This window comes from Helianthus annuus, chromosome 16, assembly GCF_002127325.2.
Source record: "Helianthus annuus cultivar XRQ/B chromosome 16, HanXRQr2.0-SUNRISE, whole genome shotgun sequence".
Taxonomy (NCBI): Eukaryota; Viridiplantae; Streptophyta; class Magnoliopsida; order Asterales; family Asteraceae; genus Helianthus; species Helianthus annuus.
The window spans coordinates 185,905,888-185,926,298 of NC_035448.2; the positions used below are offsets into that span (position 1 = coordinate 185,905,888).

At 36.1% G+C, this 20,411-nt stretch overlaps 2 protein-coding genes across 3 annotated transcripts; one reads left to right on the forward strand and one right to left on the reverse strand.

The window, feature by feature from the left end:
* Nucleotides 1-419: 419 nt before the first annotated feature.
* On the reverse strand, nucleotides 420-6,401 carry LOC110882432 (probable LRR receptor-like serine/threonine-protein kinase At1g05700). Its single transcript, XM_022130456.2, has 13 exons — nucleotides 6,332-6,401; nucleotides 5,695-6,238; nucleotides 4,410-4,882; nucleotides 4,173-4,308; nucleotides 3,785-3,856; nucleotides 3,649-3,720; nucleotides 2,761-2,841; nucleotides 2,501-2,676; nucleotides 2,204-2,409; nucleotides 1,993-2,119; nucleotides 1,415-1,477; nucleotides 1,139-1,328; nucleotides 420-1,033 (listed from the first exon to the last, which is right to left on the reverse strand). The coding sequence occupies exons 1-13, from the start codon at nucleotides 6,384-6,386 to the stop codon at nucleotides 661-663; spliced, it is 2,568 nt and encodes an 855-aa protein (XP_021986148.1). The 5' UTR covers nucleotides 6,387-6,401; the 3' UTR covers nucleotides 420-660.
* A 2,887-nt stretch (nucleotides 6,402-9,288) lies between these two features.
* LOC110882441 (tRNA (cytosine(72)-C(5))-methyltransferase NSUN6) lies at nucleotides 9,289-17,060 on the forward strand. 2 transcript variants are annotated; one of them, XR_002560096.2, is made up of 14 exons: nucleotides 9,289-9,442; nucleotides 9,522-9,649; nucleotides 10,360-10,708; nucleotides 10,787-10,934; nucleotides 12,547-12,684; nucleotides 13,289-13,351; nucleotides 13,601-13,722; nucleotides 14,258-14,474; nucleotides 14,564-14,772; nucleotides 14,958-15,058; nucleotides 15,204-15,285; nucleotides 15,593-15,654; nucleotides 15,769-15,914; nucleotides 16,758-17,028. XR_002560096.2 is itself a non-coding variant. In XM_022130462.2 (13 exons), exons 1-13 carry the CDS (start codon nucleotides 9,353-9,355, stop codon nucleotides 16,870-16,872), a joined length of 1,824 nt encoding a protein of 607 aa, XP_021986154.1. In that variant the 5' UTR covers nucleotides 9,289-9,352; the 3' UTR covers nucleotides 16,873-17,060. The 2 variants fall into 2 exon arrangements, 1 of the variants encoding a protein (XP_021986154.1); XM_022130462.2 differs by lacking the exon at nucleotides 15,769-15,914 and having other exon boundaries at nucleotides 16,758-17,060.
* The last annotated feature ends 3,351 nt before the right edge of the window (nucleotides 17,061-20,411 follow it).

A 20,411-nucleotide genomic window follows, 5' to 3' on the forward strand; every position in this document is an offset into this window, starting at 1 on the left:
TATATATATATATATATATATATATATATATATATTGATGTTATCTGTTTGTTTGTTGTTTTTGTTGGAGTTGGGGTCTCTCCGGAAACAGCCTCTCTATTATCAAGAATAGAGATAAGGTTTGCTTACATCCTACCCTACTCAGACCCTACCTGTAACTTTGCGATTTGTGAGATTTATTGGATACGATTGTTGTTGTTGTTTGACATACAAGTTTAACATGTTTTTCTGATTGGTATGAAGGTTGCAGTGCCTTCCAAATATCTAATCAAATAGTGGTTCAAAGTGATCCATAGATGTGTAAGTCATTGTCGCGTTATCATACCCTTTGAAATTACATTAATTGGTTAACCATAAATTAATCAACTTCATAAGTTTATCATAGGTTATACAGTGAAGAATAAATCTAGATAGTAGGATGGAGACAGTTCAAAAGATTCAATATAACTCAACATAACTTACAGGAATGAAGTTTAATGGTATTCACAAACACATATTTGAAGGTCAACAATAGACACAAGCATAAGTTATATGGCCTTATACCGGCAATGTAACTTAAAAACGATAATCGTATTATGAGTTCAAAATACTAGGAAAAAGACGGAAGACCCACGTTAGAGATCGGAAAACATCAGAGAAGAACACAAATTTAAGATTTGATTATCTTAGATTTGGCCCACTCATACTCTCCAAACTCAATGACATACTATGATTTAGATTATTCGGTTTGGCCCCTTTCAAACAGGTCTGTAGTTCCATCACCACATCATTCATGGTTGGTCTTTTGACAGATGACATGTCAACACAGGCCATTGCCAATTCCACCATCTTCCAGGCTGTATTAACATCAAAATCCCCATACAACCTAGGATCAATTATATTTTCTACACTTCCCTTTTCAACCATAGATTTAACCCAGTTAACTATGTATATATCTGTTGATATTGCTGCCCTGCCTGTAATCAACTCCAGTAGTACTACCCCAAAGCTATACACATCACTTTTCTCCGTCAACCTGTTTGTTGTGTAATACCTGCATAACATAACTTATTGTAAGCTTAACCAAGAAGATACTTAAAATAATTTCCTGTCTAATGGTTGAAACGTAAATGAAAAAACGTGGGAGAAAAAATCATACTCGGGGTCAAGGTAGCCGGGAGTGCCCGCAATTACTGTTGACACGTGTGTAGCGCCTTCGGTTGTAAAAGCTCTGGACAACCCAAAATCTGCTAGTTTTGCCTGTAATTTCTCGTTTAATAATATGTTTGAACATTTCACATCTCTATGGACAATTGGTGGCTTGCAACCATGATGCATGTACTCTAACCCTGTTACATGGAACTTATAATACATTAACTGATTAATATTTTACGTGCTTGTAAAACTCTAGATTTTAAGGAATCTGATTACTGACCTTGTGCTGCGTCATATCCGATTTGTAGCCGTTTTTTCCAACTCAAAACATTTTGACTCGCATCTTCACAAGTAATTATTGCTATTAGTGATTGAACTTATATGGAAAGGGTTGATATTTAAAATAGGAAAAATTACAAGTCTTGTCCTTTATCTTAATACCACTTATCAGACGGTGTCCTTTTTAACGAATTTTGACAAGTTTTGCCCTTTACAACGAATTTTGTTGCACGTTTTGTCCTTTAGGCTTAACCCAGTTAGATTTTCTTGTTAAATCTTGTCACAGAAGGGTATTTTAGTCTTTTTACCCATTTATTTAATATTATTTAAAAGAATAAAACAAATTTTTTAGGGTTGACTCTTGAAATAAATGGGTAAAAAGACTAAAATACCCTTCGGTGACAAGATTTAACAAGAAAATCTAACTGAGTTAAGCCTAAAGGACAAAACGTGCAACAAAATTCCTTGTAAAGGGCAAAACTTGTCAAAATTCGTTAAAAAGGATACCGTCTGATAAGTGGTATTAAGATAAAGGACAAAACTTGTAATTTTTCCTTTAAAATATTATAAGATAGTTACCAAATAGATGCATTCCCAAGTTTCCATTAGCCATGTACTCATAGATAATTCCCTTGTGGCTTCCTTCATCACAGTACCCAACAAGTGAAGTTATGTTTTTGTGATGAACACTCATGAGAAGGTGGACCTGCAGTTGAATATGGTTTGTGATCCTTTTCAATGATTTGAATAAAGCCGTTTTCTCGTATGAATTAATATATAGAAAACTTACTTCCGACTGAAATTCCCTGCACCCTTGAGCTGATGATTCAGAAAGCATCTTCACAGCCGCTCGAGTATCCCCAATCAACCCGCTAAACACTGTTCCAAATCCTCCTTTCCCAATAACATTACTGAAGCTGTTAGTGATTCTTTGTACTTCTGAATATGTGAATCGTTGGTTTCTCGGTTCAATAAACTCGTCTCTTATGCTTGAATCTGCATGCATTAGTGCAAATCTTGGTTTCATTTCCTATGATTATATTTATTTAAAATGTATATGTCATGTAAGGTTAACATTATTCCAAACCTTGTGCTCGTCTTCTTTTAGTTATCCATAGAACGATCAATATGGTCAATAGCACGAATATTGCAGCAACTGTTGCTATCACTACAATAACGACGTTTTTATTCTTGCTAGTCTTACTTTTTTTACATGAACCTTTGGAACAAGCATCTGTATCCTGATCTCCATCTTCTTCAATACTGATAATTTAATAAGTGTTAACAAGAGTTTACTTATTCTATTTTGTTTATTCTTTTACCTAAAATTAATGAGGATCAGCTAACCTTAGAAATAACGAACCATTCTTTGCTTTTTTTAGAAGTTCCGCTGGTAGGGGTCTTGTGAAATTATTTCCTGTTAAGTTGCTATAAGAAAGACCACACTTAAGGTAGCGTTCGTTTCATGGAATGGAATGGAATTGGGAAACTTTTCTTTGTAAAATTGATCTTGGTTTGGGGAGGGAGGAATTTGAAATCCAATGAATTTCTTTAATCAATGAAATTTGTGACTATTTCAACATTCCATTCCATTCCTTCATTAGAGTGAAGGATTTCTAAGGAATGTTGAAATAGTCACAAATTTCATTAGAGTGAAGGATTTCAAATTCCTCCCTCCCCCAACCAAGATCAATTTTACAAAGAAAAACTTCCTAATTCCATTCCATTCCATTCCATGAAACGAACGCTACCTAAGAGTTAAGACCACTATGTAACATATAAATCTTATTTAGTTATGTCCATGGTTGTAAAACAAGGTTTCCAAGGCCGAGTACTCCCCGAGTAGTCGGTACAAGGTAAGTTGCCGAGCCGACTTTCTTCAACTCCGCCTGATTACTCGGAATCGATTAAACGCGATCAACCTCAGCCAAAATCGGAACTAGTAGGTCAACTGGGAGCGTGTTTCACTTAGAAAATAATAAAACATAATTTCTATGCCTATCAAATTAAAGAATCAATATAATTTTCATTTATTTTTGTTATAAATATTAGTAAATTTATGTTATTTGACATATATTTAAATTCTGAAAACTAATTTCTTTATAATTTAACATGTCAGTGTACTCCCAGAGTACTCTCCGCCTAGGCCGAGTACTCTCAACTCCCCGATCGACCGACTAGGGAGCGCCTAGAGACTTTTGCAACCATAGTTATGTCTATGGCCAGGTAACTCACAGATTTTTCAAGAAATTTAGAGAAGCAAGAAACGTTGGAACACTTCCTGTCAAGTTATTGTAGGACAGATCCCTGAAAAAGGAAAATTATAGTGAAAAACCCGATATGATACTCGGTAATCTAAGATAGAACTTACAATGACTGTATCACTGTGAGATTTGCTAACGCGGGAGTTATTTCTCCACTCAATCCGCTGAAGGACAAGTTCCTAAATTTGAAGTTATTTAAAATGTTATCAGTTGTTAGCAGTTGGCCGGCAATGGTCCTAACTTAAAAAATAACCAGTGGTGGTCCCACCTTTTCATATATTGTAAACCAATGGACGTTTACTAATCCGAAAAAGATAAGGAGACAAAAAGAAATTAAGGTTGTATTAGTAAAGGTCCATTAGTTTACAATATGTGAAAAGCTGGGACCACCACTGGTTATTTTTTAAGTTGGGACCGTTGCGGGCCAACGACTAATAGTTTGGATTATTAAAATCCATTATTCCTATAAGTTATGGCTGTGAATTGAATACATACATGGAAATGATCCTAAGATTATCTGTATCATTGCTGCACTTAACTCCATCCCACATAGAATCTTGTGGAACACATGGATCACCTTGCCAGTTTCTTTTTAACCCGTACGTTGACTTGGTACTCCACATCGTTGTAGCTAATTTTAACAGGAAGATAAATCGACACACCATGATGATAAACATCTATTACTAAAACGCTAAAATAATAATAACTATTAGTAAATTTATAAAGCTCTACCATCTTTGTCATCTGTTTGGCGTTGTTGGAGGTGTATTGGATTATAAAGCTCGATTGCATTCATCATAGTGGGAAGGGTTGAGTTTATTGTTCTGCGTAACGTAAGTTCATACGATGATGCATTGTAAAAGGAGGTGAAATATGTACTAGTGGTGTGATCAGTTGGAGAAATCGGTCCATCCCAGTAGGCATCATTCAGATAAATGTTGAACTCTCTTGTCTCGTTTCCTTCTAATGTTTCAATTTCAGCGTAGTGAATGTACATAAAATACTCTTCAGTTTTATCAGTAGCTGTCCATGAATAAAATAAATCAGCTGTAGGATTTGCGGGTATGACGGCAGTGCTCATGACTTTTGATGGTACACTTTCTTTTGTTGAAGATCCTAAAGAAATAGGACTAGAAGTCTGTATATCTTTAGTGTTAGTAGAAGCTATCGGATACCATATTCGATCATATTTGTCATCTGCGTACCTGAATCAATAATAGATGAACTATCAAGTTGGGCATAGATAATTAAGTTCACCATAGAAGTAGAGGTGGTAATTTCGACCCATTTATGCATCAACAGTCGATTCAGGTAATTTATAGCTCTGACAGGTCAAAGTAGTGTGTTTTTTGTAAAAGTCATGCATTTTTAATGAATAAATTTAATATTGGAAGTTTAAAATATGGAAGATATGAAAACATTACAATGAAATAATAAACTACAATAAAAAGCAATTTTCAAAAAACAATTCTTTTTAAACTAAAAGACAGAAAAAGGTAAAAGAAGAAAAGCAACAAGGTGGGAATGTCATTGGTCGGGTTACCAGTGGCGAAGCTTGAGATTTCCGACCGGGGGGTCGAAAACGTATATACCTAAAAAATTCTATATGAAAACTACATACTGGGCACTACTGAGCGAAAAGTTCGGGGGTTGGGCGGCCCCCGGCCCCCACAAAGCTACGCCCCTGGGGGTTACTAGTTAATATGAGGTAACAACTTTTTATAAATACTAGTAATTATATATTTATATGAATGTGCAAAACAAAACGTAGTAAAAAGGGAATAAGGAAAAAGGATTGAAATTCATCCAAATAGTATTTTTGAACACATAACGCCTCCTAAATCATTCTATTCAAACAGTAATATAACTGAATAATATGATTTCTGCAATCATGTGTTGCGCTATTTTCTTGTGAAAAATACAAGTTTTAGACAAAAAGCATTATTGATCAATCCATAACCTGATTATAGCTAGAGTTATACACCAATAACTTTGAGAGAAAAAGTTAAATGCTAACCTGACTATTTTAGATGTACCAAAATTAGTGCGTGCGGATAGAGTCAGTGATCGTAGTTTCTTGTCATCTGCATACATGGTGCTATCCAAAAGCCTTAATTCTAATGCAGAAATGAAAGGATTTCCGAGGCCTATATTTACAAGGCAGACATAAATATAGTCTGATGAAGCAAGGTGTATGATCTCATAGTCCGTTGCCGAGGACACTTTAACGTTTACTCTAGACCAGGGATCGTTTCCAAGGTAGAGGTCAAATTTTGGGGGTTGACCTTTAAGGTCATAGTTCCCGTAATTAAACCGCGCCCTTATCAAATACCTATTGCCTTTCCCTTGTTTGGGTCTAAGTGTGTAGCAGTTTCTAGTGTTTTGAGGAAAACTTCTAAGAGTGCTGAACTGGATATCAAGGGTGTCGGATTTAGACATGGATGATATTTCTTGATTTATGCCACTGTCTATGAATCTGGCATCCGAAACATAGTTTATTCCTGTTCTTTTATCTGTGTAATCTGAACCTTCTGTTATTCCACAATCAATGCTTATGAAGCCTGCAAAGAAATAAAAAACATGGAGCTGCTAATGAATGTATATCTAATATTATACAAACATTCATTCAGAAAAGTAATTAAATTCTTGGGTACCTGATTGATCATCCTGAGCATGAACCATAGCTATGGTAAGAGCTACTTGAAGCATCAACACATAATAGAAATTTCTGAATAATGCCATTTCTACAAGAGATATCAGGTTGAAATCTTTACCTATATATATATACACTAAATTATATTATAATTATAATACATATAAGGAGGACAAAAAAGTTATTTTACATGATCCTAAGAATTTAAGTAATTAAAATTTTAAAACATACGGTACAATCCTTTAAAACACATTGTTGACTTTTAAAGCAACTCCACACCACGATTTTTAAACGACTATAACTTTTTCATACATTACTATTTTTTTTTAAATTACACCATTCGAACGAACATTTTTTTCTATTTAATTTGAGTATGGTATTGCTACAGTTTTTTTCTTTAATTTTATAAAAAAAATTAACATGTTACGTTATTACAAGTATTTGTGTTCCCCGCCGCATCGCGCGAACACACCTCATGTGTGTGTGTTAAATAGAAAATATGGGATTTAAACTTCAAATTTTGCTAAAGTGATTAATATTGGAGATCTTAAATAACTGTATAAATTTAATGTGATTAACTAGTCTACCTTTTAGTTTAGGTTTTACCTTGTTTATTCTTATGGTACAGAGGAACATATATTTAGAATTGACTAGCTCAAATTTAGATGCTTAAGGGAATGTTTGCTACTAATTAATGGCACACCATCACTTGCTTTGACTCGTGACTTTTCAGTTTTCACTCCCTGGCATGAGTTGGCCTGGAGACAACTTGAATATCATGTTGTCTTTGATAATTTTTGAGCATATTATTGTCTGAATATGTTAGTTACCGAAGAGTATTATTATTTGAAACTTTTAAGTTATTCTTGCATCATATATGTGGACTTTCATTCCTTTGATAATTTTTGAGCATAGAAGTTATTCTTGCATCATATACCGAAGAGTATTAATATTTTGACACGTTATCCAACTCACCCGACCCATGCTCCAGTCGGGGGTGTGTTTTAATGAAGTTTTCTTGTCAAAAAAAAAAAAAAAAAGAAGTACACCTTTTGACAGTAGAGTTGCCAATAAGCATGGGTCGGGAGTTGGATAACGTGTCAAAACTGCTTTTATTTTAGCGTAGGTTGAAATAGGTAGGGTTGGGTTGACCCGGAAACATTTTTCCCATAATTAGTGCGATTAGTAAAACTATTCACATGTTGTTTGCATTAGAAATTAACTGTGGGTTTTGACCCATTCTTTTTCTAGCTATATTTTTACTTGGCCCATTTACTTGCAAGTAATATCTGTTTCCTACTTGCTTCCTTCTTCATTCCACAATCTGTATTAAGACATAACTAAATAAGATTCTCTTGTTATCCAACAGTTGACTTGTTAAACAGATCACAAACAGTTGACTTTTTATAAATGTTGTTTATGAGGGGAGAATGAAAAACAATTAAACTATAAATCAGTTGTAACAGCAGAATAAACCAGCTAATAATTCGTGTGTTTGCTCCTTAAACTTTATTTATGTTTAATGAAAAGTGTCAACGGTTTTACCATTTCAAACCTGCATGAAAGCAAGAGGAAACATAGTTATTTCCATTAGCAGGAAAATTGGCCCATAAGTCCCCAGCCCATGAACTATGTGTGTGTGGACCTTTATGTTGGAAAAGATTTTGTATTAGCTGGGTATCGTTGATGGATGGTACCCTTACTTGAGACATAGCCCAGTGGGCCCAGGCTCATTATAATGATTAGCCCATTGGGATCGGGATCCCTTCTTAGTTCTAACGGGCAACTCGAGATGGGGTTATATCTTCAAGCCAGAATGGTCTCCTCCCTGCACCGCTATAAAGGCCCAAGTCTAACTAAAGAGATCTTTATAGTAACAGTGATTTATTAGTATGTATGTATGTACGTATGTATGTATGTACGTACGTACGTACATAGATAAGGATGTCATGTGGAATCCTTGTGTTGATTTCATTTCAAGATTAAAATCCTTGTGTCACGTGTGTACGTATCACGTGTGTACATGCAAACTAACGAGAATAAAGTGATACAAGAGTCAAAATGGATACGCGGTCATGATTGCATGCAAGACGTAACTAAACCATGTTATAGGGTCGGCCCAATGGGCTTCAGACCCTAGGCACAGGCCTAGGCCTCCCAAGTTAAAAGGCCTCCAAATTTGTTGTAGGTTTCTTTAATACTAGGCTCATATTTAGTTTTATTTTTAACAGCTTATAACTTAAATTGATAAAAGGCCCGTCGCCCAAACTAAATACAAAAGGAATTAGGGCCTCGTAAACAAAAAGAAGGACGTGCATTGTGAACGACAGCTGATTAAGTATGCGATTAAATAAATTAAGTATACGTTTAGGGAATTAGGTCTTATTATTGGATCAAATTGACTAAAATAACATTCCCTTTATTTTAAATTTTGTCACATATCATAATCCTATTATTCCTATTCTTTCTAGCCAAAATAAACTTTCTATTTGATCCTCTCTGGCACCGAATCAAAGCATATATATAAATGTTATCAAAGCTACCGTAATAAACTAGAGTGAATCAAATTCTTAGGGTGGAAGGTATGGTTCAGTCACTTTAGGGTGTTTGAGTTATTCTCTACCCAATAATAGCATGTCATGCCAACTCTTCATTCTACTCTCCATTTTACACTCAATCAGAGGGTATGGTTCAAACACCTAGAGAGTGGTAATTAATTTAAAAAAAATTGTGATTGGTTGAAAGAGGTTAGGACCCACCATTAAACCCCCTCCCTCCTCCTCCTCCTTCTCTCCTCTTCCTGAATCGGTGACTATACACCGAAACATCACACTCACCGATCACCGAAAAGGGGAAGGGGTGATTCACCGATCGATGAAATGAAGTCCCCGATCCATTCACCGAACCACACCGTCATCCCTTAGTGATTTTACTAGAGTCATGAACTTAAAAAGTTGAAATTAGGTCAAATTGTGGAAGTGCTATTACTACCCCTTTTGCCTCTCTAAATTAAAATGAATGAATGAAACGAGGGAGGGTTTTGTTTGAAGCTATAAACAGAAACAGAAAGTTCAGCAGCCGAACACCTCCATCTCCATCGCAGCAGCAGCAGGTACACTTCCATTTTCACTTCATCACGCTGTAAGCAAATTATCTGTGCTTATGAATGCGATTAATTGTAAGAATAATAGGTTCTGCTGATGGATCAATCGGAGCGTTACTGCTACAACCCTTCGTTGCATTGGAATCCTCAAGTTGAAGACTATTTCTGCAAAGCTTATGGACCACAAGCTTTCTCTCGCATCTCCAAAGCACTAACGTAGTACTTTCTTCATTACCTTAAAACTTTTTGCTTATTTTACTTTTTGCATCTTCAAAGTTGTGAAGAATTTGATAATTATGTTGTTGAAGATTAAAAGCTAAAAAGGGCTAATTAAAATTTGTATGTTTGATTCTATTTGCATTAGAAATGCTTTCTTTAACAAAAAGCAGCCGTTATATGAGATTGTGCTCATCAATCAGTTGTTTTCAGTAGGGGTGGGTGTGCACGGTTTGGTTAGGTCATTAGCATTAACCGTATCCGTATGGTTAATCGGTTCGGTTAATTTGTCGGATTTCGGTTTGGTTAATTTGTCCGTTTTTTGTTCGGTTCGGTTAATTTCAGTTAATAACCAAATCAAACAAGGGCTAAAATTTTTGCCTAGAAATTCATGTAATGGAGGTATATATACATGAAATAGATGTATAAATACATAAAATGGATGTATAAATAAATGAAATGGAGGTATACATACATGAAATAGCGGTATAAATACATGAAATTGATGTATAAATAAATGATATGGAGCTAGAAATATATGAACATACAAATGGTTCGGTTAACCGATGGTAAAAGAATAACGGATAACCGACTTTCGGTTAATTTCGGTTCGGTTTCGTTGGTTTTCGGTTAACAGTTTGGTTATTGCACACCCCTAGTTTTCGGTCAACCCTGTTTGTTTACACTCACATGCTCTTATAATTGGTCAGGAGACCCTCTTGTTACTCTTGTATACGGGTAAATACACTGAAGGCAACAACTGAATCCGTCATTGAGAAGATTCTAGAAATTCAACATGAAAAGAAACTGCAGGAGCAGGACGCTTTAAACAATCTGCATACGGACGCTGATAAATCAGTTGAAGTATCTAAAACGGTCAACGGTTCCACCGCAGAAACTAACCCTGTTTTCAAGTGTCCGATACCCGGGCTAGACTATGTTGTATTTGTAAAGGGTTCGGGGCCCCACGATATTCAATATGATTATCAACAAGACAGACCTCCAAAGGAGGTAATCGTCAGCCGTAAATGCGCAGAGGCTGTTCTTCGAGGTGCTCAGGTAATATCCAACTATACATGTTATTTTATTTGTTTATATTTAATTAATTTTAATGTTCTTGTTGTGATGTTTGTGTAGGTATATGTGCCGGGTATATTAGCTTGCAGTGCTCATGTTGAAAAAGGGGATAAAGTTGCAGTTTCGGTTGGTGTTGAACAGCCCGGTCGTAACGGTGAATGGGCTACGGGAATTACACGCGGGATTGTCCTACAAGGACTTAAAACAGGCAAGCAACTTGTTGTCATTATTTTCCTAATTGTGTAGCTATCTGGTGGGAACATTCTTACTTGCAGAGTTGCAGGGCTGCAAACGAACACGAACAAGACCTTGTTCATGTTCGTTTGTTAAGGAAATATATATTGGACCATATTGTGTGAGCCCACGGGCCCACTTTAGGTATCTAGGGTTTCGTACCATCTCTATGTATTGTAATCATTAATAAATGAATGAATGAATCAATCAATCAGTCTATACCATCTTACAATATATGTGTTAACCAAGGTTTAAAAAAACGGAAACGAGTTTTGAGGCGTTTTCCCTTCGCCTCACGAGGTGTAAGCCTCGAGGCGAACCGAGGCGTAAGCCTGAGGCGGAGTTAAAAAATAAATATAGATATTATATATCTTATAAAAATAGTAATACTAACTAAATTCATCATCAAATTCATCAAAATAATCAAAAACACACATAAAAAAAGACATAAATTGCTTGAAATTGATACAAAAACTCAAAAACATCAAAAACAAATATCAAAACCCCCTGAGGCGCAGCCTTTTTAGCGCCTCAGCCCCTCTGAGGGGCACATACAGTATAAACCCCGTGAGACGCGCCCATGGTTTTAAAAAACGTTTGAGGCTTGTGCCTCAAGGCGCGCCTCGAGGCGAAATGGCCAAAATACGAATCTGAGGCGCGCCTCATGGTGTTTTTATGTATATGCGCCTCAGAGGGGCTGATGCGCTAAGAAAGCTGCGCGGGGATTTTGATAGTTGTTTTTGACTTTTTGTGTCAATTTCAAGCATTTCATTGTGTTTTTGATGATTTTGATGAATCTGATGATAAAATTAGTTAGTATTATTATTTTTATAATATATATAATTTTTATATTTATTTATTAATACCGCCTCGGCCTTACGCCTCGTTTCGCCTCGAGGCTTACGTCTCATGAGGCGAAGGGAAAACGCCTCGAAACTCGTTTCCGTTCTTTTAAACCTTGGGCGCGCCTCAGAATCGTTTTTTGGCCGTTTCGCCTTGAGGCGCACACCTCAACCAGTTTTTTAAAACCATGGTGTTAACAAACTGTTCATGAACACATACCAAACGAGATTTTCTGTTCGCATTCATTCGTGATGGAAATGAACGTGTTTGTGTTTGTTTGTTAATTTTAGGTACCGAACGCAAACAAACATTCATGTACACAAACGAACACAAACTAATGTTCGTGAAAACAAATAAAAACAAACAAGCTTTCATGAACAACACTGATACGTATTAAGTATTTTATATGTTGGAATTGTGAAGTATTTAGTTAAAATTTATAAACACTAATGAACTATCGAACACAAACAAACACGTTACCGAATGTTCGCGAACATAAATGAAAGAATGCGGCCTCTGTTCATGTTCGTTCATTTAACTAAACGAACGGAATTTCTTGTTTGTGTTCATTCATTTATTAAACGGACGAACACAAACAAACTTCCTGCCGTATGGTTCACGAACGGTTCGCTGAAAGTTCGGTTCATTTGCAGCCCTAATTCTTAGTGGTCAGCTGTCAGTGTCTTAATTCAGTTATTCTGCATGGATTAACTTTTTCTTAGTATACGTTGTATCTATTGTAGATCCTCAATATATTGAAAGAGATGGGTTATATATCGGCCAAGGAATTACGATGTTATCAAGGGCGGGAATATTTCGTGGCTTGTCTGGTCTTGGTGTGGATATGACTGATAGAGTGTTTAGATTGGCATCCTTCAACGGTATACATTTTTTCTTTTTACTCAGTGGAATACTATACGTGACATAACTCTTCTTGTGATTACTATCTCAAGAATTGTAGTACTTGCTAATAAGATTTATGTTAGCAATCAAATTTCTTGTTTCTTTTTGGGTCAAAGAATAACATAGGGCATATTTTTGGTTTATTTCATTAAACGGAGTCTTGGGGTTCTTGCTGACTCATTATAGTACTCGTATGTTACAGTTTATACTAACATGATACCCGCGCAAAGCAGCGGATATTATCGGTCCTCAATAGTTTTACGAAAAAAGGGAATACGGTGTTTCACTATTTATGAATTTACATGATAAACTTATAAATCAGACGATGGAAATATATGAACGAGTTTTTTGAGCATAGGTTAAAGGTTATATGCAAGTACTAAGAAATCTATTTGGTATGTAAATATGCATGTGTATATATGTATGTTTATACCGTGTGTAAATAGTGCTAGAGTGAAACCTGTTATTGTGTGTCTATATGTAATAAGTGGGAACACTTACAGATGCGCACAATTCATGCTGCTAATTCTAACAAACGTTCTTAAATGGAAATAAGTGAGGGTTTTGTTAGAAAATTTGCAGATGTGCTCAAGGGGGACATATTTCTTCAAAACCTACCAAGCATTATTACTGCACATGTCTTAGGTGTGTGTTTCTTCTTTTTCTTCTCTCATTTTATTACAGCTGTGCTTATAACATGCCTCTGTGTTTGGTCCGTAATAATGACATCGCTAGTATTTTAAAAACGATGTTCAGAATGTCAAACTGTCATGACATTTGTTAAATAATAAAAAACTTTTTATTGATCTCATTTTTTAGACAAAGGGCTTGTAAATGTTATATTTCTTTTTATTTTTTATTATAATTAATTTTGATTAATCATCTATGCGGTAGATCCGCAACAGGGAGAAAGAATACTAGACATGTGTGCGGCCCCTGGTGGAAAAACAACTGCAATTGCTTCACTTATGAAGGATAAAGGAGAAGTGACTGCAGTTGATAGGTCTCATAATAAGGTAAAGTTTCATATACATAAGTTTTTTTATTCTAGAGTAAAATGCCATTTTCGTCCCTGAGGTTTGGCCAGTTTTGCGACTTTCGTCCAAATGTTGTTTTTTCGCATCTGGATCCTAAAGGTTTGAAATCTTGCCATTTTCATCCAGCTCGTTAACTCCATCCATTTTTCTCTATTAAGTCAGCGGTATTTCCGTCTTTTTGGTTAACTTAAAAGGCAATTCGGTCTTTTTCACTTTATGTACAAGCATTTAGCATAATGTACAAGTATTCAAACGACCGAATTGCCCTTTAAGTGAAAGACGAAAATACCCCTGACTTAACGGAGAAAAATGGATGGAGTTAACGAGCAGGATGAAAATGGCAAGATTTCAAACCTTTTGAATCCAGATGCGGAAAAACAAACCTTTGGACGAAAGTCGCAAAACTGGCCAAACCTCAGGGACGAAAATGGCATTTTACTCTAAGTTTTTTTATCATATTATATTTTAGACGGAAGTAATTAATCTGTAAGCATTGATGTTTTTCACTTTGCAGGTGCTCGAGATCCATAATCTGGCTGCAGAATTGGGATTAAATAGCATAACCGCATATAAACTAGACGCCCTAAAAGCCGTTCGCAAGGACAAATCAAACAGCACGGTGACACAATCTTCTATTGAAGATAAGTTAAGTCAAACGAGTCAACAGGCTGAGTCAGCAAATTTTGTTAACGGAGAATTAGTATCTCCTGCAACGGAAGACAACAAGATTTGTAAGTTACTTTTCTTGTATGCAATATTGACATATTGTATTATCAGTTTATCATATTCTCTTTGATATCTAATTTAGTCAGTGTTACAGATGATGAGGAAATGAAAAAAGGTCCTTATACAAGTAAAGCCGAAATAAGGAAACAAATCCGAAGAATGAAAAATGGTCCCGGGAAAAATCAAGCGACAGGTGGCAGGGTGAATAAATGTGAGGGTTTTTTACCAAATAGTTTCGATCGGGTTCTTCTTGATGCTCCTTGTTCTGCTCTTGGATTGAGACCGCGTTTGTTTGCCGCAGAGGTAATCCTGTTTTCTTAAACAAAACCTATGACGTTTGTTTGACCGTCTTATCACTTATGTATTCATGTATCATAGTTAATGCGATACGTACAAGTGTACAAGTGTTTATGCGGCTCTTGCAGTTCTGTACTTAAAATTAGTTATGCATTGAATGTGTAATTAAATTGAGACCGCGTTTGTTTAAGGAAACGATTGAATCGTTAAGGAGGCATGGGAAGTATCAGCAACGAATGTTTGATCAGGCGGTTCAGCTAGTTCGCCCAGGTGGAGTTATCGTATACTCCACGTAAGAAATTATTCTTATTATTTATGTTTTAGTTATAATATTAATTTAGTACGTCATTTTTTTGAAACATGTCCTGTTTTTTTTTTTTTTTATTTTATTGGTCTCCGTGGATGGATACGATTAACGTCTGCATATTAAATTCCAGATGCACGATAAATCCAGGTGAAAACGAGGCTCTTGTTCGTTATGCTTTAGACACGTATAAGTTTCTTTCATTGGCACCACAGGTTAGTTGCAGCGTCTCTCTTTTTGGTGAAAAAAAAGGAAATTTTGTCGCAAAATGGGCTTTGTGGGTCCCGAAACATTTTGTTCAGAATATAATATTTTTGTTAATAATTGGTGTCAAATATGATCAAAAAAGTTAAATTATTCCATTAATAATCTGTTTTTTTATAAATTGTTTTAGAAGTTCAATGCGTTATATAATACCCATTGGGTGATTTCAAGACGACCCGTTTGATCTGTTATAGATTAAAAAAACGGGTTGAATTTGCCACCTTAATCTAATCTTTTACATTTTTGTGTATGTTTTAGCACCCTAAAGTCGGGGGGCCTGGATTACTCGGTCGTTATGAATCATCCGATGGATATTTTGAGTAAGTTCATTTATCATGCAGTCGTCATATTTTTAATTTTTATGATCAATTTTCTTAAAATATTTGGACTTCGAATCTAACTGACAATCTGTGACATTATATAAATAACATTAGAAACTTTTAGTGGGGCGCGTTCAATATATAACCATCTACAATTAGAGAACTGCGACAACTGCATAAGCACCTGTTCGGTTGTATGTGGTCATATCCGGTTTAGTGGATGAGAGAGTGGCGGTTATGCGATTACGTAACCGCTTTAGGTATTACAATTAAAGCAATATGTACAAGTGTTTATGCGGTTCCTAGGCTTGTAAACGATCCGCACGAACGCGAACAAAGACATGTTCGTGTTTGTTCATTTAACTTTAACCGAACACGAACATATAATCGAACACATTTTTTTGTTCTTGTTCGTTTATTAACAAAATAAGTATGTTCGTGTTTGTTTATGTTCGTGTTTGTTTATGTTCGTTAGTTTAAAACCTAGACCAACAATTCACAAACGTAAACGAACATAAACAAACAAACTTAAACGGACATAATTTAACAAACAATAAACAACACAAATGGACCTAATTGAAGAAACATAAATTTTAAATATAAATGAGCAAAAAATAATTTTTAATATAAATTAGTGAATAATTATGATAAATTCCATTGGAATATCCATTGTTATTACTAGAAAGCCCAATTACCAATTAGTTATATTTGTAAAAGTTGGAAAGTTCCTTTTATGTTTACTGTTTATATAAATATCACTACTTATTTATTTAAATTAAAACGAACATAAATAGTAAATAAACAAACATAATTGAACACAAATGAACGAACATAAACGGACGTTCACGAACATAAATGGACAAACAAAACATGTGTTCATGTTCGTTCGTTTAATTAGATAAACAAATTGTGTCCATGTTCGTTCGTATATTAACGAACAAACGAACTTCCCGCCAAACAAGTTCGTGAACGTTCTGTTCGTTTACAGGCCTAGCGGTTCTTACACTTAACTATTTAAAATTGTTCTGTATTCCTCAACTTTTAGTTCTGTGGCACCACTACTGGAATGTAATTACTGATGTTCATGTTGTAATTTTATTCAGGGAATGGTTAAAACCTGGTGAAGAAGATCTGGTCCAGAGGTTTGATCCTTCAGGCCCACATGATACAATTGGATTTTTCATAGCTAAATTCAATGTTGGGCCCAAAGAGGCCTAGGTTTATATAGAAAATTGGCCCACATCTATCATATTTTTGTGGAATTTTGGGCACACATTTAGATGGGTTATCAAACATAGTGAGCTTTGGATTATAGACAAGTCATTCTGTCACTGTATTTTAGAAATTGGAATTGTTGGTTACATGGAAGTGTTAGCATAATTGTTACTGTTTTCATTATTTTGGAACTAACAATGAGTAGACTCATACTATACACAAACAGCGGTGAAATATTTCTCAACAAAGGTTGAATCCCAGCAACTAGGGGTGCAAACGAGCCGAGCTACTTGAGATCGAATTGATAAAAAGCTGGAACGAGCCAAGCCTTATCAAGCCCGAGTACGAGCTTGAAATAAGGATCGATTAGGTATCGAGCCTGAGCTCGAGCCCTGTATGTGTAGCTCGTTTAGGCTCGTCAAGCCTTATTTAGTATACTCGAGGGTTTAAACTATCTTTTACTTTTGAATGGTATAAATGTTTTTTTTATTTGAGTTCTCAAACTGTCGAGCCGAGTTGAGTCGACCTTTGGCTCATTAACAACCTAAAACGAGCTGAGTCGAGCTTTATCTTGTTTAAACTCGCGCCACGGGTATTTAGATTGAGCTTTCGAGCCAATCTCGAGATCTAAATTTAACTAGCCAGCCAAGCTCGAGCACGAGCTTTAGAAAGTTGTAACGAGCCAAGCTTGATTAAGGTAAGGCTTGGGCTTGGCTTGTTCGCACCCCTACCGGCAACCCAGTCCAACCCAACTGACCCACGTTAAGTGGCTTGTTCAAATGATGGTCCCAACCCCCTCTTGAGTCTTGACGGTGGCCAGGATTGATCTTGGGCCGACCCGTTTGTAACCAATTGACTAGAGCCTAAGATGTATAATTTAGTAGATAGTTATGGTAGTAGATATACTAGCCAAGCCTAAACAAACTCGAGAACCCTAAGTTGGAGCGCATTTAATAAATGCTTTCATGTAAAAGCTTTATACAATGTGCTTCAGAGCTTAAACAAGCTTATTTGGACACGGTCCACGCTCGTGACACCTCCATAACTTTGACAGAACTACATGAGAAGCTCATAAATCATGGGCTTTCTCTTGCTCAACAGATTTCTACCAAAGGCATTCATCAGCCAACTTCGCTCAAAACCGGAATGGAACCAAACCATGGAATCATCAGTCCAACAACTCGAGCGGACTGCTGCTCCACTACCGGCAGTTGCCCGTTTCTTGGAAAATGCCAATGATGTCACCAGAAAGGACACTCTTAATAACTGTTCGGTTTTCAAAAAGGTATACCCGAACATTTCTATACCACCATTTAACAAAAATATGCAGGTGAAAGGAGCATGATAAATGCTAGCTTGAAACCAGTAGAGCAAGTGATTGAAATGACAAGCTTGTAACTGATATGAAACCGGAAGACAGTAAGTTGGACGAAGAGCTCATGTGCCAGCCTCGCCGGCTGGCATTTGCGTGAGATCAGATCGACTACTCTGTTATTTACACTCCACGCACACACCTTTAAATTCTTAAAAAACATCCCATGTGTTCCTTCCTTGGTTGGATAATCTTGACGGGTTCGGTTGGGTCGATGGATCCGGATCACGGAGCTACCGGTCAGGGGCGGACGTAAGAGAAAGGGAAGGTGGGCGGGCGCACCCCCGGGAAAAAAAAAATTTAGTGCTAAGTTCCGTCGAAAATCTCGTCCGCACCCCTTGAAATTTTTCGTCCGCACCCCTTGAAATTTTCGTCCGCACATCTTGTAATTTTTCGTCTGCAACCCTTAGGTAAAAAGTGTTATCAATTTATAATTTAAATTTTTTTAGTAAACTCTTATTTTTTTTTTAAATACTAGCTAAATTATATAACTTTTAATACCTAAATAACTAAACCCAAATACTCAATACCTTTAACTAGCCCACTACTAAGTCTTAGCCCAATAAACAAACCAACAAATCAACAATATTTCAAACCAAAATAAAATAAACAAGCCCAAAACCCTTACATATTCTCTCCCGCTCTCTCTATACCACCGTAATCAGCCACCATACCACCGCCGATCGAACACGGGTAAATTTCTTTGTTATATTTGTTGAATTTTGGTTGATTTTTTGGTTGATATTAGCCGCATACTAACCATGACAGTAGACATGTGCTTCGTTTTGTTTTTCATTATGTTATATGGTGGGTTATGTTTTGTTAGTGATGATATTTTGCCTTTTTTTTTATAGCCGCATACACCACATAGTAGATCTGGTGGGTTATATTTGTTAGTGAAGAATGTTTGGCTTTTTCTTTTTATGGTGTATATGTTGTTTAGATGATTTTTAGGGTTATTTACATTATGATTTCTAGGGCTTGAATAGTTGATATATTATGTAATATGTTATGGAGCCATGTTTTGGATAGATTTCAAAAAATGAAAACCCGTAGGGTGACGTTTTAATTATGTTTGTAACATGGGTTGACATATTTTTGATGATTATATAAATTTAGTTCGATGTTCTTTTGTTTTACATGACCCGACCTAACCCGATACGAACCGATTTTTTACTTATATACCTTGGGGCCTAAAATTTTTAAAAATTGTCCGCACCCCCATGGAAAAATTCCTGGGTCCGCCACTGCTACCGGTTTGTTTAATTGGGTCACGTGTGAAGGGTCGTGAAGTAATATTTTAGAGTTGCATGTGAATGAGAAATGGTCAAGTTTGACCGAATTTCATGCATGTATATGTTGAATGTGTAGTTGGACTCTTAGGAGAATATAGGTGCACGTTGGAGGTTGTTGCCATAATTGGCGAAGCTTGAGATTTGAGATTTCCGACCGGGGGTCGAAAACGTATATACCAAAAATATCTATAAAACCGGGGGTCAAAAACGTATATACCCAAAAATTTCTGTACGAAAACTACATACTCTCCACTGCTGAGCGAAAAGTTCGGGGGGTCGGCCGCCTCCTCCCGCCCCCCACAAAGTTACGCGCTTGGCCATAAAGTAGGAGCTTTTTATTTATGCATGTGTGTTTTGGTTCTTGTATAAATAGGATAGCAGCACTAGTTTGTTTTTGTCCTCTCATATATTAAATGATAAGAAAGTTCAAGCATTTAATATCTTTGTTGTTCAAGAGTTTTGAGTGATTGATAGGGGCTTGATCCAACATCCTTTTCACGAAATATTATCTTTGTTTCTCGCTTGTGTCTTGCTAATAATAATTTCCTAATTAAATTCCGCTCTTTTGTCTTTGTAATCAAGGATCGGGAGACTCATCCTGCTCCTACAGGAACAGCCACTCAGGGAATCTATGAATTAGGTTCATTTTTTTTTTTATTTTTAGAAAAGTGTACGGATAGTGTCTGTGGTTTTCAAAATTACAACTATACTTCCTAACTTTGTCAATATAGTAGTAAAATACATGTTACAAAACTATAGAAATAAATATAAGATACAAACTAATATGCATGGCCGGCCCTGGGGTGGGCGGGGAGCACCACCGGCCAAAGCACATTTCATCCGAGGGGCCATTTGCCTTCACTAACATTGCCTAA